General features: G+C 37.2%; 3 protein-coding genes and 1 long non-coding RNA gene across 8 annotated transcripts; 2 read left to right on the top strand and 2 right to left on the bottom strand.

Moving 5' to 3' along the window:
- Positions 1 to 113: 113 nt before the first annotated feature.
- On the top strand, positions 114 to 16,847 carry LOC117223529 (G-protein coupled receptor moody). Of its 3 annotated transcripts, XM_033475854.2 has the most exons (5): positions 114 to 1,985; positions 4,001 to 4,210; positions 10,331 to 10,569; positions 11,725 to 12,040; positions 14,969 to 16,847. In XM_033475854.2, the coding sequence occupies exons 2-5, from the start codon at positions 4,001 to 4,003 to the stop codon at positions 15,935 to 15,937; spliced, it is 1,734 nt and encodes a 577-aa protein (XP_033331745.2). In that variant the 5' UTR covers positions 114 to 1,985; the 3' UTR covers positions 15,938 to 16,847. The 3 variants fall into 3 exon arrangements, with proteins under 3 accessions (XP_033331745.2, XP_033331746.2, XP_076384783.1); XM_033475855.2 differs by lacking the exons at positions 114 to 1,985; positions 4,001 to 4,210 and adding an exon at positions 7,606 to 8,157; XM_076528668.1 differs by lacking the exons at positions 114 to 1,985; positions 4,001 to 4,210 and adding an exon at positions 8,181 to 8,306.
- LOC117223536 (uncharacterized) lies at positions 9,767 to 13,728 on the bottom strand. Its single transcript, XM_076528669.1, has 2 exons — positions 13,205 to 13,728; positions 9,767 to 11,976 (listed from the first exon to the last, which is right to left on the bottom strand). Exon 1 carries the CDS (start codon positions 13,602 to 13,604, stop codon positions 13,206 to 13,208), a length of 399 nt encoding a protein of 132 aa, XP_076384784.1. The 5' UTR covers positions 13,605 to 13,728; the 3' UTR covers positions 9,767 to 11,976; position 13,205.
- LOC117223535 (sensory neuron membrane protein 1) lies at positions 16,740 to 25,658 on the bottom strand. Of its 2 annotated transcripts, none has more exons than XM_076528667.1 (9): positions 25,640 to 25,658; positions 23,779 to 23,895; positions 22,335 to 22,492; positions 21,527 to 21,726; positions 19,818 to 20,020; positions 19,031 to 19,286; positions 18,432 to 18,647; positions 17,989 to 18,211; positions 16,740 to 17,825 (listed from the first exon to the last, which is right to left on the bottom strand). In XM_076528667.1, the coding sequence occupies exons 2-9, from the start codon at positions 23,881 to 23,883 to the stop codon at positions 17,600 to 17,602; spliced, it is 1,587 nt and encodes a 528-aa protein (XP_076384782.1). In that variant the 5' UTR covers positions 23,884 to 23,895; positions 25,640 to 25,658; the 3' UTR covers positions 16,740 to 17,599. The 2 variants fall into 2 exon arrangements, with proteins under 2 accessions (XP_076384782.1, XP_076384781.1); XM_076528666.1 differs by lacking the exon at positions 25,640 to 25,658 and adding an exon at positions 25,280 to 25,441.
- LOC117223537 (uncharacterized) lies at positions 20,017 to 27,301 on the top strand. Of its 2 annotated transcripts, XR_013037207.1 has the most exons (3): positions 20,017 to 21,254; positions 21,336 to 21,367; positions 21,454 to 27,301. It is a non-coding gene; the product is annotated as an uncharacterized LOC117223537 (long non-coding RNA). The 2 variants fall into 2 exon arrangements; XR_013037206.1 differs by having other exon boundaries at positions 21,336 to 27,301.
- The last annotated feature ends 391 nt before the right edge of the window (positions 27,302 to 27,692 follow it).

Raw genomic sequence — 27,692 nt, 5'->3', positions numbered from 1 at the left:
AGGCACGTATCGCGCTCGCGATTTACCGCGCGTGAAATATATCGCCAAACAAACGGAAACGAACGTGTTCAGCGCGTGTTCGGCCGTCGCGGGCGGAGTAGCGAAGTTTTCTTGAAAATGGTAAAATAGATTTCACCAGCGACTTCCCCCTCGCCCGTGAAGGACGCTAACCCCACGCCTGCGCTCTATTAGGATCGAAAGAACGGATCCGTCCGAACGAATTCGGCGGACCAGTTACCGGATCGGTTTAGTTTGTTTCGCGGATTACGCGAGTAACGTTTCGCGCCGGTCCCTCGCGACGATTCCGCTTGATCGAGGAAATTTAAGGCGCGTTGTTTAATATAATTTCGCTACGTTGTTATAGTCCATAGAGAGATTTATCATACTAATTTAATTTAATTACGGTTATCTTGTTATATCCAAACTTTGATTTTTTATACTTTCTTTTTATACTTTTTTGCTTTTCTTGGATTTTTATAACCGATGGGAGACTTGATGATTGAATAAATAAATAAATGTATAAATGAATGAATGAATAAATAAATAAATGACTAAGTAAATAAATATATAAATAAATAGTGAAATCCAGTGTTAACGAAACCATTGGATTCTCCAGTGTTATGCAGTAGTTATGCGAAACTCTTAATTCAAATAAAATTGTAATAAAATTAATCCGAATAAAGTCATAGTAACTACAATATTAAATCATAGCAACTGCAATAGTAACTTGGTAACTTGAAAGTGCAAGTACAAGGTACGTTCATGAAGATGTTACGTCGAACGAACTCGGCAATTACCGTCTGTAATGGTGTAACAAAAGTCAAAGTTAGCGTTCAACAGTGTAATTACCATAGAAAACCATAGTCTTTTAACCGTAAAGTATTTTTTAATAGTGTAAACATAGTGCAAACATTTTTGTTTACTTTGTATACAATGAATCGCGAACGTCTAATAAAATAGAAGAATAAAATAAAGTAAAAAATAAAATAAAATAGAAGAATAAAATAAAGTAGAAGAATAAAATAAAATAGAAGAATAAAATAAAATAGAAGAATAAAATAAAGTAGAAGAATAAAATAAAATAGAAGAATAAAATAAAATAGAAGAATAAAATAGAATCGAAGAATAAAATAGAATCGAAGAACAAAATAAAATAGAAGAATAAAATAGAATCGAAGAATAAAATAAAATAGAAGAATAAAATAAAATAGAAGAATAAAATAAAATAGAAGAATAAAATAGAATCGAAGAATAAAATAAAATAGAAGAATAAAATAAAATAGAAGAATAAAATAGAATCGAAGAATAAAATAAAATAGAAGAATAAAATAGAATCGAAGAACAAAATAAAATAGAAGAATAAAATAGAATCGAAGAACAAAATAAAATAGAAGAATAAAATAGAATCGAAGAATAAAATAAAATAGAAGAATAAAATAGAATCGAAGAATAAAATAAAATAGAAGAATAAAATAGAATCGAAGAGTAAAATAAAATAGAAAGACAAAATAGAATCGAAGAATAAAATAAAATAGAAGAATAAAATAAAGTAGAAGAATAAAATAGAATCGAACAACGAAATAAGATCGAAGAACAAAATAAAATAAAAATAAAAGAAGTAACGTAACGCTTGATGAAAGACTTCGCAATTTCTACAAATTCGAATGGTCCAGCGGCCGATCGCCCGGATCATTTTCCAAAAAATTGAAATGCATCGCAGGGACGACACGATGCTCGCATAACGGAGGCGCTTGCAATTAAAAGAGGATCGTCGAAATAACTCGCCAACGCCGATTTGGTTTCGCGAACCGGTATGAAGAAGAGACGACTCCGTGGCTGAAATGGTGCGTTGATGCGTTGTAAATGCTCGCGAGGAGCGATCTAAATGTATCAAACAGAGATTGCGAGTGCTCGTGCGATGACGTGCCATAAATGATTCGCATCAATGAGACCAGGACCGACGACAGCCTTTGCTTGTCACGAAGGTAAGTGCCCTTCTATTCTATTCTAGGTAAGGATCCGTGTGAATGGCTGGATTGTGCTGACGACAGAGCACCGGGCCAACGAGTGACATCGCCGATAAAACGTGCTTTTCGCGCGTTTACATTGGCCGAGGCTTTTCACCTCGAACACCGAGACATTATCGCAACAAATAGTTCGACGACGCTCGTGGTCCCCTTTTACCGTGGAACAACGCGACGTTGTTTTCCATTTACGTTATTTTTATTCTCGCGCATTATTTTAACCGGCTCGCTGTGCACGACGAGTATACTCGTCGCGAAGAAGTTGGCTGGCTATTCAAATTGCAATTTTAGCGAAAACAATTTCAAGACGTTCTGCATGTTTAATTTTGATGCTAATAAATTCAGATGTTTCTTTTTGATACAATATTTTCGCGACGAGTATACTCGTCGCGTCACAAAATACTGAAATTTCTCCGGGACGAGTATACTCGTCGCGACACAAAATACTGCAATTTCTTCGTGACGAGTATACTCGTCGCGACACAAAATACTGCAATTTCTTCGTGACGAGTATACTCGTCGCGACACAAAATACTGCCAACTGCTCCGTGACGAGTATACTCGTCGCGACACAAAATACCGCCGTTTCTCCGCGACGAATATACTCGTCGAACGCAGCTGAGAAAGAAACGGCTGCATCGTCGCGCGAGAAATGGCGCGCTTTCGATTTCAGACGGCCCGTTTCCGTTCGTCCGTTTTTCTTTTCTCTTCGCCATAATGCTCGACCTAAGAGCTCTCTTGTTTCTCGCGCGCCGAGAAAATGCACGGGCGGAACTTCTTTTCTTTTTCCCGCGCGCGGGACGTTGAAAGGGAAGAGAGAGATCTATTTTCGCCGCTCGAGACGATAAACTCTTTCGACCGGGAGTAAAGTTTACCGGACGATTCTATCTTGTGTTTTGGGCGGTCGCGTTCCACGGCGACCGCGAACACCAAGATTTTTAGGTCTCACGGACGATGCTGCTCAAAGAACGCGTTTATGCGAAACTACGTAAACCGTTGCCGGTTGTCGTCCAGGTGCGAACCCCACTGGGACCGAGTTGTTCCGACCGGAAGTCGGTCGTTCGCGAGATCCGGCGTCCCGAACTTTCATCGATAAGGTCGCGCGCGCAACGTACACATTTCAGTTGGAATTGAAACATTTTTATTCGCCCCGTGAACGATGTATAACTAATAGTTATTAATATTACAAATTTATAATATAATATAATATAAGTATATTTATATATACTTATTATAAATTCATAATATAATTTTATATTTATATTATATTATATTATATTATATTATATTATATTATTAATATATCATAATAATTTATATTATAAATTATCATTTTCATTATACATTTATAATGTAATATAATATAAGTATTATATTATAATTATATTACATTACATTATAAATTTATAATACAATATAATTATAATATAATGTTACATTTATATTGTATTATATTATAAATTTATAATATTACACTTATATTACATTATATTATAAATTTATAATATAATATAATATAAAGTATAATATTATACTATATTTATGTTATATTTTAAATTTATGATATAATATAATTATAATATAATACTTATACTGTATTATATTATAAATTTATAACATTACACTTATATTACATTATATTATAAATTTATAATATAATATTATACTTACATTACATTATACCATTATCATATCATAATAATCTATATTATAAATTATCATTTTGCATCCAATTGGTAATAGCACACACGCACACGAATGTACTCGAACTCTTCGAACAGTTCGATCGTTTGAAATTACACCTGCTCAAATTATCTTCTAAACGCATAAAATCCGGAGTCCGTTGATCGTCGAGCGCGCGCGAGTTTGTGGACGGAAATGGGAGAAAAATAAATTCGCCGGGATTTATCGGAAAACGAGCCGCCGAGTTTTACGGCCCTGCGCGAGGCGATAACTGTCTAGCATGCTGTCTGCAGATGGAGTACTGGATGGCGGGCAACGATACCGGTCGCAATGGCAGAGCAGAGGCCCTCGAGGAGGTCCTACAGGATCCAGGATCGGTGGTCCTCTTCGTCGGGTATCCGCGGTGGTTGTTACACTTCGCCGCCGGGTGCTGCGTGCTTTTCATGCTCGTCGGGATCCCCGGCAACCTTTTCACCATCGTCGCCCTTCTTCGAACCAGAAAGGTCAGTCTCTTTTGTTTCTCCGTTACATACACACGCAATTTCCACGATTCTTCGAAACGCGTTTTCTAGATCGCACAAAGCACCTATAAAAACATTGCCGGAAAACCGGAAATCGATTCTAAGCTCGTTGAAACGCGAGTAAAAAAACACGGAGGATATCGATTTCTGAATCTTACGTTCTCACAGGTTTACTTAACCTATACTTAATCTTTCGAACGCGCGCGCATTTTCTACCTCGCTGATATAAATATTTCATAATATAGAAAAGTTATATTATTGAATTTTCGTGTATGCATATTCTATTATTATATAATAAATTTAATTGCATTATATTAACGTATTCTACCTCTCGGATATAAATATTTAATAATATATGTATACGTGAAAGTTATATTATTAAATTTTCGTGTATGCATATTCTATTATTATATAATAAATTTAATTGTATTATATTAACGTATTCTACCTCTCGGATATAAATATTTAATAATATATGTATACGTGAAAGTTATATTATTAAATTTTCGTGTATGCATATATCTATTATTATATAATAAATTTAATTGTATTATACTACCTATTCTATCTCCCGGATATAAATATTTAATAATATATACGTGAAAGTTATATTATTAAATTTTCGTGTATACATATATCTATTATTGTATAATCAATTTAATTGTATTATATGATAATTATATGTTCATTACTGTTTGAAATCGTTTGATAAACAGCGGTCACCTTCGTTCAGCTTGCAATTAATTTGCATAGATAAAAGAAAGACGATACAATTGTTACTATAGGTCGGAGGAAATTGCATTGATCTGTTCTACTTGATCAATATTTCATAAATAATACAAATTTCATAGATTTATTATTATTATTTATTTCATAAATTTTTCGATTTTTATTATTATTGTGTTCAGTAATATTTAGCGTTATTCCGGAATATTTTTTTTGGTCACAAAACCGTAAATCGACGCTTCATTTTTTCATTATTTAAATCTGCAGACTTTATTGTGTTCAGTCAATATTTAGCGTTATTCCTGAATATTTTTTTTGGTCACAAAACCGTAAACCGTCGCTTCATTTATTTATTATTTAAATCTGCAGACTTTATTGTGTTCAATAATATTTAGCGTTATTCCTGAATATTTTTTTGGTCACAAAACTGTAAACCGACGCTTCATTTTTTCATTATTTAAATCTATAGACTTTATTGTGTTCAGTCAATATTTAGCGTTATTCCTGAATATTTTGTTTTATAAAAAATCGTCGTAAACAGACGCTTCATTTTTTTATTATTTAAATCTGTAGACTTTATTGTGTTCAGTCAATATTTAGCGTTATTCTTGAATATTTTTTTTTATAAAAAATCGTCGTATACCGACGCTTCATTTTTTTATTATTTAAATCTGTAGACTTTATTGTGTTCAGTCAATATTTAGCGTTATTCCTGAATATTTTTTTTTATAAAAAATCGTCCTATACCGACGCTTCATCTTTTTGTTATTTAAATCTGTAGACCGCGTAGCGTCCACGTGAGCGTCCGACGCGACCGTAACGAAGCTTCAAGCATCGTCGTTTTCGTGTAGGACGACGGTGCGATGATTATCGGAAGGAGGTTCGATAATGCTCTTCGAGACTCTGTGGGTGGTGGTCTGAAAATTGCGCAACGATAAGCCACGGTGATAGACAAGTGAGCGACGGCGATAATATCTGGATTTCCGAGTGACGAATTTCTTTACACGGAACGATCTAGATTACGGCGTCGCAGTTGCTCTCGGGTTTCCAGGTGCGCCTTACCCGCCGCTATTAAATCCTAGACGGGCCGCTCTTTGTGAAGTGGTTCACCTCGGTTCTTGTTTTAGAACACAATGCCGAGGCGCCCGGCGAAATTTTTTTTAATGAAAGCCCGCGCCGACACCGTTTTTCCACGATGGAAAATTGTTGTTGTCGGGCGGTGCACTTGCACGCGACAATAATGCACTTGCACGATAATTGGGCTGTAACAATGACGTTTTCATTGCTATTTAATTTGGATTGTATTCCGATAATTCTAGGACAATGAAATGAAAATGCGAAAGAATTTGTTTAATGGAAATTAGCACTCGTTTCATTGGCCTCTAGAATAATTTAATAATTCATGCACTTATATTTTTCTAACAATTTAGTTTTTGCGCTATTAGTTGATCTACTACACATTCGGTTTCTTTGCTATTATAAATTTATTTACATATATTATATTACAAATATATTTATATGTATTTACAATATTTTTATTTCGAATATTTACAATATTCTCATTATACTAATATTTCGAATATTTACATTATTCTCATTATATAATATTTCGAATATTTACAATATTCTCGTTATATAATATTTCAAACATTTACAATATTCTCATTATATAATATTTCTAATATTTACAATATTCTCATTATATAAATAATTTCTAATATTTACAATATTCTCATTGTATAATATTTCGAATATTTACAATATTCTCATTATATAATATCTCGAATATTTACAATATTCTCATTATATAATATTTCAAATATTTACAATATTTTAATTATATAATATTTCGAATATTTACAATATTCTCATTATATAATATTTCGAATATTTACAATATTCTCATTATATAATATTTCGAATATTTACAATATTCTCATTATATAATATTTCGAATATTTACAATATTCTCATTATATAATATTTCGAATATTTATAATATTCTCATGGCATACTATAATCAAACTGCGGATTTGACGCATTTATGACAAAAATGGGTATTTCATCTACAGAACGATAATATCATTTAAAGAATTAAAAAATACTGTCTCATTATTTTCAGCTCATTGAAATGATTGAAGTATCAATGTCCATGCAGCTCCCATAGCTCGTGATTTATTCAGAAATTCTCAAATTATGATTCCATACAAACCCTACATTATTTCTACCTCCTTTATTCTTTTAATTTCGCTCGCGCGATAAAACGTTCGCCGCGCGAACGGCGATCGGAAAGACGAAATTGTTCCGCAACGTTGACATTTATCGGCTCGAAACGGTGATATTTACCGAGCTACGATCTACGATCTCGCCGGATAAGACCCTACGTCGACGCAACGATAACTTCCCGCCATGAATACAAACATTTTCCTTTCTTCGAGTTCCCCGGATTCGTGTGTAGGAGAGGAACGATTTTACAACGCGGCGTGCATGCACACACGATTTATTTTCAGTTCCCGGCGAGCCTTGAGTTCGCCGTAAAATTCTTCTACCGGTCCCATTGTGCCGGAAAAACGAAAATTTCTTCCAGTTCCAAGACGAGGAGCGGCGTTGCTTCGTACCGAAATGCGTAGTTAGCGCTGCACGCCGGGATGCGTTCGCAGGACGTCGATCGTTCGGAAATTTTTTCGTTCCGCCGAAATCTCGAGAACCACCAAAAACTGTTCGCTATACATACATAGTTAACAATTTTGCTATAGTCGCGTGCTCCACCGTGATTCGTCGTGAGATTTTCGCACGATGAAAGATGAACGCCGCGATATCGTAAATAATAAACAGATATCGAGGTTATGTCAGGCATAATAAATATGATATCGAGGGGTGCTTCTTCGAGACAGGTCCAACAGCGACTAACAAGAATTGCCTGGCAAGAATAACGAGATGGAATTTCTTCGAGTTTGCGCAATTTTTATGGCAGAGTGTACCCGAATAAAGAAATTGTATTCGACAATTTTTAACGGAAGCAGTTGTATGACTGAACATCGTGAAATTCGGGAGTATGTTTTTGTTCTCACCAAAATGATAACGAGATGGAATTTCTTCGAGTTTGCGCAATTTTTATGACAGAGTGTACCCCGAATAAAGAAATTGTATTCGACAATTTTTAACGGAAGCAGTTGTATGACTGAACATCGTGAAATTCGGGAGTATGTTTTTGTTCTCACTAAAATGATAACGAGATAGAATTTCTTCGAGTTTGCGCAATTTTTATGGCAGAATGTACCCGAATAAAGAAATTGTATTCGACAATTTTTAACGGAAGCAGTTGTATGACTGAACATGGTGAAATTCGAGAGTGTTTTTGTTCTCACTAAAATTACAATTTAAGCCACAATTTAAGACAATGGTCGCTACTTTTTACGCACGACGAGTACATACAGGGTGTCCCAAAAATGTCTCGCAGTCCGGGAATGGCGGGTTCCTCGGATCATTTGAAGCAGCTTCTTCCTTTACAAAAATATTCTCCGAGGCACCGTTAACGAGTTATTAACGAAAAACAGTGACCAATAAGAATCGAGTACGGCCGACGCGAGGCGGCCCAGCCAACCAGCGCACGAAGCCCGGTTCCGCTCATTGGCTCGGTCGCCTCGCGCCAGCCGAGCTCGCCTCTCATTGGTCACTGTTTTTCGTTGATAACCCGTTAACGGTGCCTCGAAGAAAATTTTTGTAAAGGAAAAAGTTGCTTCGAATGACCCAAGGAACCCGCCACTTTCGAATTGCGAGACATTTTTGGGACACTCTGTATATACAAAATATGTACTGTCACTTCTCTGTATACTGAGTATACACGTCAAGCTAATTGGTTAAGACGAATTGAAATGAAACCGCGGCGAGACAACGCGGTGCGTTGCTCGATGTTTTCTCGCGCATTGCCGAGGTTTGCTTACCAATGCGAAATTCCTCTTCGAATCGGTTATTTTCTGCTACCGTCGCTTCGCCCCTCTCGCCATAGCGCAACACGATGAATTTACGAGACCTTTTTGCGCGCATGGAACGCGGCGGAATATTTATTTACGACCGTGTATATCGAACGTTTCGGTTAGTGCGAGCATTCGAATCGGTGCGTGTGCTATCGAAAGTAAAAAAGTAAAGAAAACGGTGGGGATGGTGTTTATGCGATTCCCAGACGTACGAGACGATAACAAACGTAGAGACGACGATGAACGACGGTTCCATTAATTTGTAGATTGTGCCGAGTTGACGAACTCTCGCGGAGCCGCCGGATCGCTTTTTAATGCGATCGTTTTAACTGACTTCGAAACGAGTTCAACGATCCCTGACGCTGTTACCTCGAAGAGGTCTTTGAGAATAGACAAATGGCTATTTTACAGAGAATTTTGAAATGAAAGGAACCCTTTATCGGATCACGGTGGCCAATCTCACGCTGCTTTAAACAATTTACGCAATCCACTATTAACTCGTCGAGCTTCCAATGTTTCAACGTACGCGCATGTGTTTGGAAATCAAGATTAATCGTCGGACCGCGGATTTGATGCATTTTAGACACGGTCGGACAGCTGAAAATTCAAATAGCGATCGAATCGAACGAATATTGAAAATATCGATGTATTAATTCCAATCTATTTATTTTATTTAAGTTATTTAGCAGCTAGAAATTCAAATAGCAGTCGAATCGAACGAATATTGAAAAAATATCGATGTATTAATTTTAATCTATTTATTTTATTTAAGTTATTTAACAGCTGAAAGTTCAAATAGCGGTCGAATCGAACGAATATTGAAAATATCCATATATTAATTTTAATCTATTTATTTTATTTAAATTATTTAACATTTGTACCTTGCAATCGACGCAGACAACTTTCATTTCGCATAAAAATCCGCCATCTATTAATCGTGTTTCATTGAACATAGTTAGCGACATAGCCGATAATTCGAGCTGGCTGCTAGAAAATTACGATTTAGGTGGGGAACAGTTTGCAACCGTCGTCAAAAATAGACCGAAGTCCGACGACGGTTAATCGGGGGGGTTGGCTGTAAATGAAATCGTATGAAAACGAGTAAACGGCGACATGGAATGGTGAATTTATTAATTTGCACGCGGGCTTTCGAACTGAAATTTCGATACACACGTTCGAATAATAAAACGTTCGATTTCCATTGCTTTTATAAAAAATACCGCAGTTGTATTCGGGGCGCTCCGCAGTAATTAATACCCAACATTGACCCTACATATTTATCGTTTTACAGCTGAGAAACGTTACAGCGATCTTCATAATGAATAATAATAATACCCTAATAATAATAATAATGAATAATAATACCCAACATTGACCCTACATATTTATCGTTTTACAGCTGAGAAACGCTACAGCAATCTTCATAATGAATCTATCGGTCTCGGATCTGATGTTCTGCTGCTTCAATCTACCCCTCGCCACGTCGACATTTTGGCACAGCTCTTGGTCGCACGGGGCATTGTTGTGTCGCCTGTTCCCTCTGCTGAGATACGGCCTGGTCGCGGTCAGCCTGTTCACGATTCTCGCGATCACGATCAATCGTTACATCATGATCGGCCATCCTAGATGGTATCCCACGTAAGTAGCCAATCGTCGCGGACGCTCCGCAAACATCGATCAAACCCGGTCGCGATAATAACGTACTCGAGTTTACAAACAATTCTATTTATATTCTTTGGATGTACAGTGATCTGTCTCTCTAATTGTCTCTCTCAGATTGCGCACAAAAATGGACGATTTGGGAAGAGGAGATACGATTATCCGAGCCTTGCGGCTTATTTTTATAGTTATAAATTATATTATTATATAGTTATAAATTATATAGCTATTATAGTTGTAAATATTATTTATAGTTATAATATTATTAATTATATAGTATATTATAGTTATAAATTATATTACACAATTATAAAAACGAGCCGCAAGGCTCGAACAATCGTATCTCCTCTTGCCAAATTATCCAATTTAGTGGACAATCTGAGCGTCAGTAAGGGAGACATTACTGTTATACAGGGTGTCCCAAAAATGTCTCGTAATCCGGAAATGATGGGTTCCTCGGATCATTTGAAGCAACTTCTTCCTTTACAAAAATGTTCTCCGAGGCGCCGTTAACGAGTTATTAACGAAAAACAGCAACCAATAAGAATCGAGTACGGCCGACGCGAGGCGGCCCAGCTAACCAGCGCACGAAGCCCGGTTCCGCTCATTGGCTCGGTCGCCTCGCGCCAACCGAGCTCGCCTCTCATTGGTCACTGTTTTTCGTTGATAACTCGTTAACGGTGCCTCGGAGAACATTTTTGTAAAAGAAAAAGTTGCTTCGAATGACCCGAGGAACCCGCCACTTTCGGATTGCGAGACATTTTTGGGACACCCTGTATGTAACGATAGTGCATAGGTCATTTATTTTTAACATTAATTGCACATCTGTATAAAACGTTGACCAAACCTTCGTGTCGCGTAAATCGTCCAATTGTTCAAACAGAAAGGAAAATTATTGTTCGTATTTAAAGTCAAATATCGTATTATTTACGTTCTAGATAAAATCGTTGAATAGATAGAGCAGAATTTTCGTACACGCATGAGTACTTGAACGATCGATTTTTACCATATCGGCAAGAGGTCTAATAAATTAAATTTATTTTATTGAAACGTCAAAAATTTCGTTTGAAAAAAAATTAGACGATCGCGCAATTGATTGAAAAACGACACTGCGACGTTCTCTTCTGCTTTCAGATTGTACAAACAAAAATATATAGCGCCGATGGTGGTTGGTATCTGGTTGGTAGCGTTCGGTGTCCTCGTTGTTACTTGGTTCGAAAGCTGGGGCCGTTTCGGCTTGGACACCGCCATTGGATCCTGCTCGATACTTCCGGACGTCCATGGTAGAAGTCCCAAGGAGTTTCTGTTCGTCGTTGCTTTCTTAATTCCATGCGTTGCTATCGTTGTCTGCTATGCTAGGATTTTCTACATAGTTCGAAGAACAGCCTGGAAAAGCAAGAGACGAAATATAATCGCGCGAACCGAGGCCAACGATTATTCAAAGCGCGAGGTGAGTATTGAAATTTACGCTGGACGAATGACATCGATTGTATTATCTCTGTCGCGGCCATTTTGTTCTGTTTTCAAATTACGTTAACGCCTGAACTACCGGCAGTTAAAAAACGAAGCTTCGGCGACTCCCGCGAATGTTTGAACACTTTTCAAAACGCAATAACATTCTTAGAACTGGACTAAACGATTTGATTTTTTTTTAGGTGATAGAGCGACCAGTCTACTAGACCATAACTGTAATCCTTTTTTTTCAATTAGAAAAATATGGAATTATAACTGCTATATAATGACAACTATAATAGCTATATAATAATAATAATAATAATAATAATAATAATAATAATAATAATAATAATAATAATAATAATAATAATAATGGTAATTACATAACGCATAACAATATAATGCTTTTTTTTTAATTAGAAAAATATGGAATTATAACTGCTATTAATGACAAGTATAATAGCTATATAATAATAATAACAATTATAATAATAATAATAGTAATTACATAATGCATAACTATAATGCTTTTCTTTTAAATTAGAAAAATATGGAATTATAACTGCTATATAATGACAACTATAATAGCTATATAATAATAATGATGATGATGATGATGATGATGATGATAATGATAATGATAATGATAATGATAATGATAATGATAATGATAATGATAATGATAATGATAATGATAATGATAATGATAATGATAATGATAATGATAATGATAATGATAATGATAATGATAATGATAATGACAATGACAATGACAATGACAATGACAATGACAATGGTAATGATAATGATAATAATAATAATAATAATAATAATAATAATAATAATAATAATAATAATAATAATAATGGTAATTACATAATGCATAACTATAATACTTTTCTTTAAATTAGAAAAATATGGAATTATAACTGCTATTAATGACAAGTATAATAGCTATATAATAATAATAATAATAATGGTAATTACATAATGCATAACTATAATGCTTTTTTTTTTAATTAGAAAAATATGGAATTATAACTGCTATTAATGATAAGTATAATAGCTATATAATAATAATAATGATGATGATGATGATGATGGTAATTATAATAATTCGGAAAGCTCCTGACCTTCGATGAAAATATGTGCTACTTACCTCACCATTCGTAGTAATGCATTGGTACGTCTTCGTCTTTGCCGCCGTAAATGACCCTGAAAATATTGTGCAGCGGTAATCCTGCGAGAGTGGACCATGTATTTATTTGTTTCAAAGTGCGCATGTCTATGGATTCTGATTCTTCGTCGGTTTCCTCGTCGTTGTCGATGGCATCGATGAGACATTGGTGACATTTGCATTTTCCGTCCTTCCGACTGCTAGCATCGCACTCTATTCCACTTTCGTAGGAGCCCTCTTCACTGTCCGAATCGTCGTCGCTGCTGGTTGTATATTCTAATTCATTGTCCGCCCTTTCGCCGGCGTCTGAATCAGAGGTCTCTATTGATGCGTCGTTCATTTCCTCCGTATCCTCGGAGGACGTTTTCTGTAACGCTTCCATTTTCCGGATTCGTGAAATAACGTTTCCTGCGTGTAAACGAACGTTTCGCGTACAGAATGAACAGGTCCTGTTCCAACGAGCACGGTGTACAAAATGACCCGCGTCTAAAACAACACCGCCGACTGTACATACATGTATATACGTTATACAGACGTATTACGTTACGTCGCGGCTATGTTTATGTTTACGTTGCGGCGCCAGATAATACAGTTGCGCGTGATCAAATTTCATAATAACGGAATAACTATTCGCCGAATCTATCGAAACTATCTAATAAACGATTTCGGCGTTCGGTGAACAGATCACAGGGATGGTTTTACCGTTTCGCGAATTACCGGTCGAGGAGATGATCGGTATCGGCGCAAGCAGTCCACGTTACGACGTTATTTCGATTCCGAATAAACGAAGCAAAAATCAAATTTTTATTGTTACACCTTTAGTCGCCGCTGACAAAGTCGTCGCATCGGGACACAGAAAAAAAATGTAACACGAGGGAAGTATTTTCAAACGAAATTGTAGTATCGGTGAATTCTTGGCTGGTGCGGTGGTTTTACTTGTTAATAAGTTGAAATCGACGTTCTCTTCCATATTCTTCATTCTTCTTCATTTATTTATTTAATATGATCCTCATCTTTTGGCTTGGCCTCCGGCTCACAACTTTCTTTTCGTTGCATACTACTTGATAATTGATACTTGATGTTAAATTGACTTAAACTAAGCTATAGTATTTTATAATATATTATATAATATTATTATTTATAATATATTTTAAAAATATTATATTAAATATTATATTAAATATTATATAAAAATAGTATTTTTCTATAAAACTACAAATCTATTTAATTCTTCTCCTTTTTTTGCATGTCTATGCTATATGTCTCTTTGGTTTGGTTTTGAACCTGCGAGTCTTCTATTTCTTTGTCATGTTTCTCCTTTTCTCTTTCGAGCTTCTCAATATTTTATGTTTCGCTTATCGATTTAACATTATTAATTAATACTAAAATTATTAAGGAAACAATGTAACTTTCAAGTTCCTCCAATTTCTCGCAACAGTAGCAGAAAATTTGTATTTTCTAGTAATTACTAGACTGCCGATTTTGTGCACATTTATGCAAGATATTATTATATCTTATATATATATTATTGTAATTATTATAATATTAATATAATATAATTAATATATTATAATATATTATATTATATATAATATAATATAATATAATATATTATAATATATTATATATAATATGAACAATATTATATAATTATAATATTATAATTATTATAATATATTATTATTATATTATATATATATATATATTAATTATCAACGATCATGCCATTTTTTGGCATTTTTCCAGCGTCGCTCGTTGTCCCCGAGGATCCAACAAGAGGAGTTGTCTGTGATGGGCTCAAGTTGCACTGCGAGCGTGATCTGCTCGAACTTCTCCTCGAAACGGACGATCGTGTCGCCGAGTCGACTGAATTGCTCGCGAACACCTTCGAGATCGGCGATCGGTGAGTCTCTGTCGGAGCTGCGAACCTCTTCGGACCAGGACCCGACCAAGGAGGAAGACGAGGAGGACGACGAGGAGGAGGAGGGAGACGAGGAAGAAGACGCGGACAGCTTTATCAGTAAAACGGCCAGCGCGGGGACGAAGGAGCCGCGGATGAAATCCGTTGGGATCCTCGGGGTCTGCGACAGAACGAACCCCGGCTTCGGAACGAGAATGGACGACATACCGTACGTCGACGAGCGGGACGATCTGGACGAAACCGGGCACGTTTTCTCGCGCGACGATTGTCCGGCGATCAACGAGTCGCCGGCGAAAGGTTCCGCGAACGCTCGAAATAAATTGGAGAGAATGGCGAGCAGGGCTTCGTTCATCATCGAGTCGGCGTTGTGGGTGCAACGGTTGAACTCGAAAGTCGCGACGGAGAACGATCGATTGCGATCGAGCACGCCGGAGCAGCCAGCGAGGAGATCGACGATCGCCGGGAGCGAATTGAGGCTGCGCGGCGACGGGAAATCGAGGATCGTCGAGAGCCCGCCGAGGATGTGCAACAAGGACAAGAAGCTGCTGAAGATGATTCTGGTGATATTCTCGTCGTTCCTCGTCTGCTATTTGCCGATCACCATCACGAAGACGTTCAAGAACGCCATCGACTGGCGGGGGCTCAATATCGCTGGTTACATACTGATTTATCTGACCACCTGCATTAATCCCGTGGTGTACGTGGTGATGAGCTCCGAGTACAGAAGCGCCTACAAGAACGTGTTGCTCTGTAGAAACGATGCCGCCACCAGAAACGGGGCTAGGAAACCGTGACACGCTATTTATTTCGATAGGGTAAGCGTAGGTATTATCTGCGGCTTCTCAAAAAACTATACGCCAAATACTGTGCTAGTGAAATAATATCTGAGGATAGGTGACAGTGACTGTGTACGTCGATTTTTTTTTTATCAATTAATAACGTTTATTATTAATTAGGCTTGACGTTTTCTCAAAAGTCAATAAATGAGTTAAAAGTGCGATCGCTGTTACTTGTATGTCATAAATTGTCAATATTAAACATGTAAAATATTACGAGATTCGTTTTTAGAAGAAGGATTTGTATAATTTTTAGTTCATACCTGTAAAAAGGTCAGATTTTATTGCTTTTATAAAATACCGCAGCATTTGGGGCGTCTGCGGTAATACCCACGCTTACCCTATGTATTTCTACTAGCTCGAGTTGTAAATAACTTCCGTTTCTTCGTCGGATATTTGTTTTATCTTCTTTTTATTTACTTTTGTTTTGCTCTCCTGTTTTATTTATTTCGAACCCTTGTCTGTTTAGTGAAAGAAAAAAAACTCGTTTGTCCCCGGTGACTCGTATCGAACAGATATGAACAATATATTCCACTTAGTTGCGTCGGAAATTATTTATGACGCGAGCTAACGTTCCGGAAAAGTGTCGAACGAAAGTGTTCGAATTTTGTACTTGAAACGAACGTACTTTAATTCCGATGCGTTTTCGGGTAACGGGGACAATGCGAGAAACTGGAGAAATTTGCGTATACGTGCGTAAATTTCGAAGAGTGTAAATGGTTTCGTTTGTTCGCTGGTATTCGAGTATGAAACATGGAAGTTTTAAAAAATGTCATTTATTTATTGTTCGATTAATAGACCTTATTACAATGTACGATATAACGACGCTTAAAATTGAATAAAATGGGTCTAATAATTGTACTGAAAATATTAACGAAGACCGTCGCTAATTGTAAGCACTTGAACGTGACGATTAACCCTCGTACGCTCTTACATAGATAATAATTGTTTCACGAAAACGGATTCTACGTTGATGTTCTTCCATTTTCGTTTCACCCTTTCATCCGATCGATCCAAGTGTCCCGAATCAAATTGCGGCACAGTTTTGAAAGAACGACGAAAACTCGACGGTGTTTGAAACGGAGAAAGGGGTAAATTATCGTTCGCAAATTGCACGAGGATTAAATAGAATGTATGAGCAATCGATAGATAGGAACTATTCGCTAATGCATCAATTTAAATATATCTAATGTAAAATCGTCGACGTTCGTCGACGAACTTCTTCGCGGTATCATTAGCTTATCGAGTATGCAAACGAGAACGAAAACTGAAATCAAATCGAGAACGAATTGTGACCAGTGCGGTTGAGGAAGCGAACTACGCAACGCGTCGCATGCGCAGAGAGTCCCGCGCGGCGGCGCGGGACGTCCACCGGGTGAAAATCGCGATTCTGAACCAAGATGGCGTCGCGACGCAGAACCCGCGTCCGATCGGGAAACATCGCTGTGCGGGACTCTCCGCGCATGCCTCGCTTTCCGTAGTTCATTTTCTTGACCGCACCGATTGTGGCGTATATGAATTGAACAATATTTACAAAATAAATAGGTTGCCGATAACAGTAAAACGTCATTCGATCTCGATGATCGTTAAATCTTTTTTTAACTTCGAAATAGACTCCGTTTAATTGGCGTCCAAATTAGGGGGCACCGCGGCGCTCTGCGTCTGTATCGTGCTGATGTTCATCTGCTGCTGCGGCGGCCATTTTTTCTCCCCGTCCTTCCCATTTCGCGATTCCGGCGTCACTTTGGTCACATCCAGCGAGTTCTTGTTCCTGTTTTTGTAATGCAATGCGCCCGCTGCGGCACCGAGGCCGGCGCCACCCACCATCATCAGATACTTCATGAATCTGAGCAACAAACGGTCAAGATGTCTGTTAATGGTCGACCCAAAAATTGTATTAATTTATAATAGTAATAATTAATGATGTTTCTGGTCGGAAATGTTTGTTACGAAAACGATTAACTAGATGTTATTGATGTTAGATGAAAATTTCAAAGGAAGCACTGTACCCGACGATTCCTATCAGCAAGTACACTTGCTTCACTTGGCTGACGAGCGAGTCGTCGAGCAGCACGCCTTCGTCCACCCAGAATATCGGGAACAGACATTCGGGGAAAGTTTTCATCAGCTTGAACTTCTCCACCGGGCCAACGAACATGCTGAACTGCAGTCTCTTGTGAGCGCTCAAAGGGGAGGCTGTCAACGGTTCGAAGTCCATGGAGAGATCGTGTTCTTCCTATAAAAGAGGAACGACCAAATTTATTTATTATTTATTATAATTTAGGATTAAGTTAATTTGTAGTAACTTTGTCGTTCGTTTCGCTGTTCCTTCTTTCAACATTCTGGGCATGCATGGATTACATTTTGAGACACAAGTCGAAGTTGTCGAAAGTTACTACGTTGTAAAATACAGGGTGTTCACATAATTATGGGCCTCCCTGTATAGCAGAACTTGCCGGATTCGGATGGAGTCCGTCGACCATTTCCAAGTACTTCTCATCGGTTCCAAGAAAATGCGGCTGAGACCCGATGAGAGGTATACCCATGCATTTCTCCAAATCCATCAAATCCTTGTCCAAGCACGTCTCCGGAGTAGGGCAATAACAGCTGTCCTCCGGATTTCCTTTCATGTCCCCGAAATCGGCCGAATAATGATAAGTATTCACGCCTGCGACGGAAAAATAATAACATCAGCAACATAAAAGAAGAGATTACTCTGTGATGTATTTTCACTCGCGATATTTCGAACGTTCAACCCTTTGCACTCGAAGCCAGTTTAACTCTGAATTCAAAATAGTTTTTCTGCCTTGCAATATGTCCCAAAAGTATCTCGCAATCCGAAAGTGGCGGGTTCCTCGGGTCATTTCCGGATTGCGAGACATTTTTCGGACAATTGCACTATTAACAGTCATTAAAATATAAAGAAATTTGATAATGTCGGTCGAGTGCAAAAGGTTGGGTCGATTCACCGTAATAATTAACCGAAATCTGAAAAGAATCGATCGCAGATACACTTTCTCACGTTTCTAGTTCGCGTCGCGACGATCGCACCTTTGATTTTGCTGTCGTGACGATAAGGCGCGGAGATGCTCCTGCAAATCTCCGGCGAGAACGAGACGATGTCGTCTAGTTTCGTCATCAGCGGCGGAAAGATCGTCGAATCGGTCCCATTCAACGTGTTGCAACGTTCGCCGCTGTAAATCGTCAAAGCTGGCTCCCCCTTGAACGCGATCACGCGGCCCAGGTCCTTATGGTTTTTCATTCCGCGCAGCACCTTTATGCGCGAAGAGTCGATGGTCCCGTTTTTCTGCAGATTCATCGACCACCAATCAGAATTAATAGGTATCAGTAGGTATTATACTGCAATTTCTCAACGAAGACGAACTTTGATAAAGAAAATAAGACCAATTACGCCAATAAATTGAGAAATTCAGCTATTATTCTTTAACCTAAATATTTATATATTACCTGAATATATATTATATTATATTATTATATATATATCTCAAAATATTTGATCAATGAAAGAACAAGTTACATTAAAAAGCGTAACGTAAAGAAACTGAGAACGTTCTGATTACTGCGGACGTTCCGATTACTGTCAAGATTGACATAACCTATTTTCTTTTAGAAAGAAATTAATCAGAACTCAATCGACGCTCAGATTGCGCACAAAAATTGCCAATTTATAAAGAGAAGAGATACGATTGTTCGAGCCTTGCAGTTCGTTTTTATAATCGTTGACAATCTCGGTAACTATAAAAACGAGCCGCGAGGCTCGTCCACTTTCGCGTGCAAGCTGAGCGTCGATTAGGTAGAATTTACTGTATCATCGTACCGGTCCGAACAGGGACAGCAAGTATATATTATCGCCACTCGGGATTAGATTGTCCTTCTTTTCCTTGAGGGCGTTGCAAACCGTGGTACCGCCGAAATCCTTCACGTTGCAGTCGATCTTCACGCCGTCGAAGAGTATGTCCTTGGCCTTCACTTTCATAAAAATCGTCGACGGTTTCTTGAAGATGCTGTCTACCGCTTTGTCTGTGGACAGAGTTAGATGTAGAAAATAAAAAAAAAAATAAACAACGCGGCGAGATCGAAGTTTAGAAGAGAAATAATACAGGAAACAGACGAAGAGATTCAAAATTCCAGCGTGTCACAATTCCTCCGAAAGAAATCGCCACGAAGCGAAGACAGCCTTCAGGATGGAGGAAGCGAAAGGTTACGGAGAAATCAATCGGACTCTCATTGTCAAGGTAGGATGTAAGTGCTTGTCGCCTTAGCTTGCCCTACCTACACGTGTCATAAGTACATCACGCGGACGGCGCGGCTTAGCAGGCTCTAGAACACTTTGGTAAGGCCGAGCCAACCTTCGCTTCTGATCGAAACGTGAGAATATCCGATCTATGGTTCCCGGGTAACAAAATACGTCAGGAAGATGGTAAATGGTAATAAACGGTTATACTCCGTCAACGATCGATATCTTTTCGCGTGCTCTCGTAGACGAACGTCCCGTCAACCTCGGCGCCCGACATCTTGGACGAGCCCGTGAATTTTTATTCGCCGCCGCACTTCTGTCAATATACAGGGTGTCCCAAAAATGTCTCGTAATCCGGAAATGGCGGGTTCCACGGATCATTTGAAGCAACTTCTTCCTTTACAAAAATGTTCTCCGAGGCACCGTTAATGAGTTATTAACGAAAAACAGTGACCAATAAGAATCGAGTACGGCTGACGCGAGGCGGCCCAGCCAACCAGCGCACAAAGCCCGGTTCCGCTCATTGGCTCGGTCGCATCGCGCCAGCCGAGTTCGCCTCTCATTGGTCATTGTTTTTCGTTAATAACTCGTTAACGGTGCCCCGGAGAAAATTTTTGTAAAGGAAGAAGTTGCTTCGAATGACCCGAGGATGCCGCCACTTTCGGATTGCAAGATATTTTTGGGATACCCTGTATACATATGTATATAAAATGGAATATACATATATATAATATACATATAATATACATATATATAAAGGAAAAAGTTGCTTCGAATGACCCGAGGATGTCGCCACTTTCGAATTGCGAGACATTTTTGGGACACCCTGTATCGTCGAACGTCATCCTGAGTAGAGTTGTGGAGACTTTTATTCGGCGATCGTTGCGTATTAAGTTGAAATTAAAATGTATCCAGTCAATTGACAAACATATTTCTACGAAATCGTTTAGGATTGCGTTCTCGAAAATCGGCGGATTCTGTGAAGTGGAAGTGGAGTGAAGTGGAAGTTATGTCAAGGTTATGTCAAGGTTATATTACTATTCTAATAATCTAATTGCTATTGTTCTTACTGGTAACTAAAGATTGTAAATTCTCAAGGTTGGCAACAGCAAAGATCGAAGATTCTCAAGGTTAGCAATTCAGAAAATTAATCATTCTCATGCTTTAAAATGCTCGACATTGAAAATTCACGTTCATTCGATATTTAACTTCGCAGGAACCGGAGGGATGGCGAAGAAGAACGCGCAACAAAGGTCCACAGTTCTTATATTCCGATAATGTGTACTTACTGACGACTCCTACCGCACCCGGTTGCTCCTTCATAACAAACTTCAGCGTCAGAAGTGCCAGCAAATTAGGCAAATAGAGTTCTTCGTCGCCGGTAAGACCGTTGCTGAGAGCAGGATTGAAGTACCAGGTGACTTTCACGTTATACTCTATACTGTCCTCTTCGTCGTTGTCCACCTGATCCACCTTCTCCTTGTACTGACTGCGAACAAATCATTGTATCCTCGATTAATAGTTTAATATGCAGTATTATTTTAATTTTGTATATTTTAATTATTTTAATTACTATTATATAATTATATAATATAATTATTATTATTATAATTAATATAATTAATATAATTATAATTATTATTAATAATAATTATTATAATTATTAATAATAATTATTATAATTATTATTATTTATATATTTTAATTATTGTATTTTCCTGCAGGGTAGCGATGCCGGTTATTGTAGGGTGGCCAATTGCAGTGCTTGCTGTTTTTTATTTAATTTTATCTTCTTCTTCAATGTTATTTCTTTATCCAGTTTTATCTTTTTATTCAATTTCATCTCTTTATTTAATTTTATTCAAATTTATCTAATTAATTATTTATTTAAATTTATTCATTCAATTTTATCTTTTTATTCAATCTGATCTTTTTATTCGGAAATAAAGCGAACGAAAGAATACAAAAATTTAATATGTCTTACGACAATGATATTTTTTCCGGATGGTTTTACTTCTCGGAACTCAAACTACTTTTAGAAAAATTGGCGGAATAGCTCGAATTTGCTCTTTTAAATAGAATCCTCGAGGCACTCACTCGTAAAAAAATGGACCCACTTCCTGAAGAATCGGCTTCTGGCCCGCCGTTATTTCCACAGGATTCGTCACGTTGAACAGGTAAACCTTGAAGTCCAACGGAAAAGGAAGATTCGACCACAACCCTCGCATCTCGGAACCTGGTTTAAGTGCTACTTGCTGGAAAGACGAATTCGATAATCTGTTGTACTCGATTTCACCGGAAAATCCTGAGCTTCGTTCAGCAATTTTTCAAGACATATTTTTCAAGATATTTTTTACAGACTTATTGGCCTTTTCTGTTGTTCCTAATGCAACAGCAATTTAATTTCATTTAATCGCCAAAAATATTGACCTAGCCACCGCCTTGCGGGGGTTAATAATATGATGGCGACTACGTGGAATAGCACACAACATAAAAGAAAGGTTCGAGGAAGCAACAACATTTTGCAAATAGAAAATTGAAACTCCGGAAATTAAACTGACGATTCAAATATTGATTTCGAGTCATTATCGAAGCGTTTGCAATGCTATTTTGCGAGAAAACAAAATTGCTGATCGACAAAAGCACGAGTATAAGCTCGCGAACCGTCAACCGACGGAACATGAAGAGACGGGAAGCAAAGGTATGCGTGTCGAAGACGCGCCGATGGAAACGCGATTGTAATGAAGTAGAAATGAAACAAAGGATAATGAAAGGAGGTAGGCCACGTGACGATTACAGTAATAAGAACAGAACCGTGCCGCGGCGGTAATGATTGGGTTAGGGACAACCGCTGAAAGCAAAGTGGACAGCCATGGACGTGACATTTATATTTTTCTAATTTACACAATGTAATGGACAATGTAATGGCGTTAGCGGACCGCGGATTTTGCGCATTTATTTATACGAATAAGCATTTATTTATTTATACGGATGAAGTGCCAAACGCCGGGGGCGTTAGAAGAATTTAAGAACTCGATTAGGTTCCCTTCAATTTGTTCAAATTATTTGGCAATTTAATAATCAAGACCGGATACATATGTTGATCTTGCTCCTGTTTGTGACAATTGATGTACAGAATATTCATTTTGCACAATGATCCGCCGTCTAATTGTCAGTGGATCATTATGCATTTATGAGAAAAATGCTTAGCTGTAATATAAAATTGTGAGGGCGTAAAAATAATATAATTGCACTAATATAATAATATAATAATATAATTACACTATTTCCAGTTTATTCCAGTTTATTTAATTTCTTATAAGTTATTTAATTTCAGAATTGTCTGGGAAAATGTTTATCTCGCGCAAAGATCCGCGGTCCAGTTGTGTGCAAATCAGGAGAAACGTCGACGATTTTTGGAAAACGAAATCAAGGAGGACGGACGAAAATCTTCAACGAAGAATCTCTGTTTTAATAATGTTCTTTGTTTACGGATCACAAGAGAAACGACACGAAACCAACAGAGAGATTCCGCACTTACTTTCTTGACTTGCGATCTGAGGATGGTCGGAAAGGTGAAAGTAAGGAAGAACAGTCCGAAACTGAACATGCTCCCGCCGATGATTCCCATTTTTTTCGGCTTCATGGTGGAGATATACTAGGCAGAATCAGAAATGTTAATTTTTCAATTGTTCAACGTAGTTCGTCAACGTAATCGTTGGAACTGTTCGGAAGAGTTTGTAAATTGGTCGTCGTTGTAAAATATGTCGTTATAATATAAGTTAGAAAAGCTAAACAGAGAAAGGAGTATATTTAAAATCATTTTTATTTCTCGGGATAAGAGGCAGATAGATTTAATGCATTACTGGAACGATATCACTTCTGGCAAAACAATAGAAAAATTCTATAGCTCCGTTCACGCGAATAGGTATTATATAAATAATTATCGTCAGTGACATAACTATTTTAGTAGTTATCACATTAGCACATTAACCCTTTCAGTGTCGAGTAAAATTAAAACGTACGATAGAAGATATATCTACTTCGATGTTACTTTTATGACTTTATATTATATTTGTGTTATATAAATGCTATTCTGTATGAGTCGTGCTTGTATTTTATTCGTATTACGAGTCATAAAAAGTAGAGAAGAATTTGTCATAAATACCGTGGATTAAGCAGTGTGGCTCGCGTGTGTCCTCGCGTATGGACTAAACACTGAAAGGGTTAACACTCTTTTGTATCCTCAATGATCTGAGAACGTGCAGCACAACACAGGGTAGAAAAATACGCGTCGAGAAGGGTGAAGAATAATCAAAAAATGTAGCAAGAAAATAATCCAACAAAATGGTAGAAAAATAATCCAAGAAAGTGGTAGAAAAATAATCCAAAAATATAGCAGGAAAATAATCCAAGAAAACGGTAGAAAAATAATCCAAAAATATAGCAGCAAAATAACCCAACAAAATGGTAGAAAAATAATCCGAAAATATCGTAGAAAATATCGTAATCCAACGAAACAATAGACAAATAGTCCAACAAAATAGTGGCAAATAGTCCAAAAGTATAGTAGAAAAATAATCCAACAAAATAGTAAGAAAGTAATCCAAAAATATAGTAGAAAAATAATGTAATAAAATAGAAAAATAATTCAACAAAACAGTAGACAAATGGTCCAACAAAATAGTGGCAAAATAATCCAAAAGTACGGTAGAAAAATGATCCAACAAAACACTAAGAAAGTAATCCAACAAAGTAGTAAGAAAGTAATCCAAAAATACAATAGTAAAATAATGAAACAAAATGGTAGAAAAATAATCCAACAAAACAGTAGACAAATAGTCCAACAAAATAGTGGCAAAATAATCCAAAAGTACGGTAGAAAAATGATCCAACAAAACACTAAAAAAATAATCCAACAAAGTAGTTAAAAAATAATGCAACAAAACAATAGAAAACCGTATTCGGCTCGACATCCGACGAAATGATGGGTCGTAACCGATCGGGACCGCGAGATCCGGTTTCTATGAAATCTCGGAGACCTTGGAAACGTTCGGTAGCTTATCCCGGAGCTTCCGGCCGGTTGTTACGAACGAGAGCAAGCCCAAAAGCGACGTGTACAGGCTAAAGTTGATGCTCCGACGTAAAAGACGTCCGCCTAAATTGTACGCGAGTCGTGCGACACGCATTCTTTGCCGCGAGAAAACGGTTCTCTTCGCTTCTTCCGGTATTCCGAGACCGTGAGGACTCCTCCGTGGTCCTTAGCGAGCCCTCAATAAAAAGAGAGAGAGAGAGAGAGCGCGCGGGAGAGAGTCCCTAGGAGCAACAATCGCCACGGTTTCCGGTCCCATTCCACATTCTCCATTTCCCGGGCGAAATTGCTGTCGGAACCGTTCGCACACCTTGAGAAAATCACGGATTCTTCGAGACGATGCGATCAAGGATGGCCAAGTTCTCGCGGGCCGGCGATCCAGAGCGGGCAATCTTGGTTTGCCCGCGATCAAGAAAAGACTGCGCGATCCGATCGCCGATACGGTGCCGCGCCGACACCGTTGTCCACTGTCTCCGCCGTGTCTCCATCCCCACTTATGGCATCAATGATTTTTTTTCGTCTCTGCGATACAGGCTTTAGCGCGTTAATACGTGCATTGCTGCCTGGCCACACTTATTCGTAGATATATCTGCGATTTTCTCGGTTTTTATCGTTGAAAAATATTCAGCAATATATTTCTACTTATTTTAATATTCGGTAAATTCTCCCCAATTTTCCTAATGCGATGTCTCTCTAATTGACGCTCAGATTGTGCACGAAAATGTTCTTATCGTTTAAAAATATTCAGCAATATATTTCTACTTATTTTAATATTCGGTAAATTCTCCCCAATTTTCCTAATGCGATGTCTCTCTAAAAGACGCTCAGATTGTGCACGAAAATGGACAATTTGGGAAGAGGAGATACGATTATTCGAGCCTTGTAGCCTTTTTATATAATTGTTGAGAATCAATGACCATAAAAACGACCCGAAAAGCTCGAATATTCGTATCTCCTTTTCCCGCTTTGTCCATTTTTTGTGGACAATTTGAGCGTCAATTAGAGAGACATATTACTGTATTAGGAAAATTAGGGAGAATTTACTTCACTATTAACATAAGTAGAAATATATTGGGAAGGGGCAACTGAATATTTTTTTAGTTCAACTGAGAACCGAACAATTTTCGGTTTCTAATAAAGCAAGTCTATGGAATTTTGGAATGGAAAAATTTAGAAATGAAATAGAACCGAAAAGAATGAACTCCAGATGTAATTGAAGTATACTTTAATTTTCAGAATTCTAAAGGAGTCGAGGACATTTTACCAATAATATCGCAGATGCTCGAAAAAGATTAACTTTTCATTCGACGAAACCATTCTGCAGAGTGTCGTGAAAGAAGCCATCGGCAAGATTATGTATTCAGCAATATTTCTCCCTAATGTAGACGTTCATAAGCTACACCCGGACGTGAAGTCAGTAGAAAGTCTTCCGAAGTTCTTTACTTCATTTATTTATAACTTCTATAATATCGACACTTCGCCCGTTGACAGTTGATAATTTTCTTAAAACCACGGACAAACAATCCAGGTCTTTACAGTGATAGTAACTTCAATTTATGTGATAATAATTTCTTTTTTTTTAATTCCACTGATTTCTTCGGGAATTTCGTTCACGAGTTTTACGAATTTTTGAACGCGACTGTACATATTCCACATTCTGGAATATATTTTGGAATATTCCGTATTCCGGGGCGTGGAATTCCACGTTTACGATTTTCCCTGTTCCGAGGTCTTACGACCATTCTTTTTTTTTGTTGTCATCGTGACTTTAAATAAGAAGTTACTAACAATGTAATCGAGCGTAATTAGTGACAGTGAATTCCAGGAATCGAACGGACGAGCTCGTTAAAATCTGGTTAAATGATATTTCTGATTTAGTCGGACGTGATTTATAACTTATTTGGAGAAACACTGTAGTGAACTTACATATTTATACTTATAAATTATTATAATATACTTAATATTATATATATTATTATTACTTATTATTATACTTAATATTATATATATTATATATATTAATATTATATTTATACTTATAATTTATTTGGAAAAAGACTCAAGTGAACTTACGTTTATAATTTGTTTAGAAATAGACTCCAGTAAACTTACATTTATAATTTACTTGGAAAAAGACTCCAGTAAAATTATATTGATAATTTACTTAGTAAAAAAGACTGCAGTAAAATTATATTGATAATATACTTACTAAAATTGACTTCAGTAAAATTACATTTACAATTTATTTGGGAGAAGACTGAAGTAAACTTACGTTTATAATTGGTTTAGAAAAAGACTGCAGTAAAATTACATTTATAATTTACTTGGAAAAAGACTCCAGTAAAATTATATTGATAATTTAT

This window comes from Megalopta genalis, chromosome 2, assembly GCF_051020955.1.
Source record: "Megalopta genalis isolate 19385.01 chromosome 2, iyMegGena1_principal, whole genome shotgun sequence".
NCBI classification, from domain to species: Eukaryota; Metazoa; Arthropoda; class Insecta; order Hymenoptera; family Halictidae; genus Megalopta; species Megalopta genalis.
The sequence above is the reverse complement of the archived record's forward strand: the minus strand, read 5'-3'. Positions and strand labels throughout refer to the sequence as shown.

Coding starts and splice junctions, on each gene's coding strand:
- LOC117223536 (XM_076528669.1), bottom strand. CDS start 13,604: ATGGAAGCGTTACAGAAAACGTCCTCCGAGGATACGGAGGAAATGAAC.
- LOC117223535 (XM_076528666.1), bottom strand. CDS start 25,426: ATGCGTGTCGCACGACTCGCGTACAATTTAGGCGGACGTCTTTTACGT. Junction 22,493..23,778: donor TCAGATCGCAAGTCAAGAAA/GTAAGTGCGGAA, acceptor TCGTCTTTCCAG/CAAGTAGCACTTAAACCAGG. Junction 19,287..19,817: donor TGCTGTCCCTGTTCGGACCG/GTACGATGATAC, acceptor ATGAATCTGCAG/AAAAACGGGACCATCGACTC.
- LOC117223529 (XM_033475854.2), top strand. CDS start 4,001: ATGGAGTACTGGATGGCGGGCAACGATACCGGTCGCAATGGCAGAGCA. Junction 10,570..11,724: donor CATCCTAGATGGTATCCCAC/GTAAGTAGCCAA, acceptor TTCTGCTTTCAG/ATTGTACAAACAAAAATATA. Junction 12,041..14,968: donor ACGATTATTCAAAGCGCGAG/GTGAGTATTGAA, acceptor GCATTTTTCCAG/CGTCGCTCGTTGTCCCCGAG.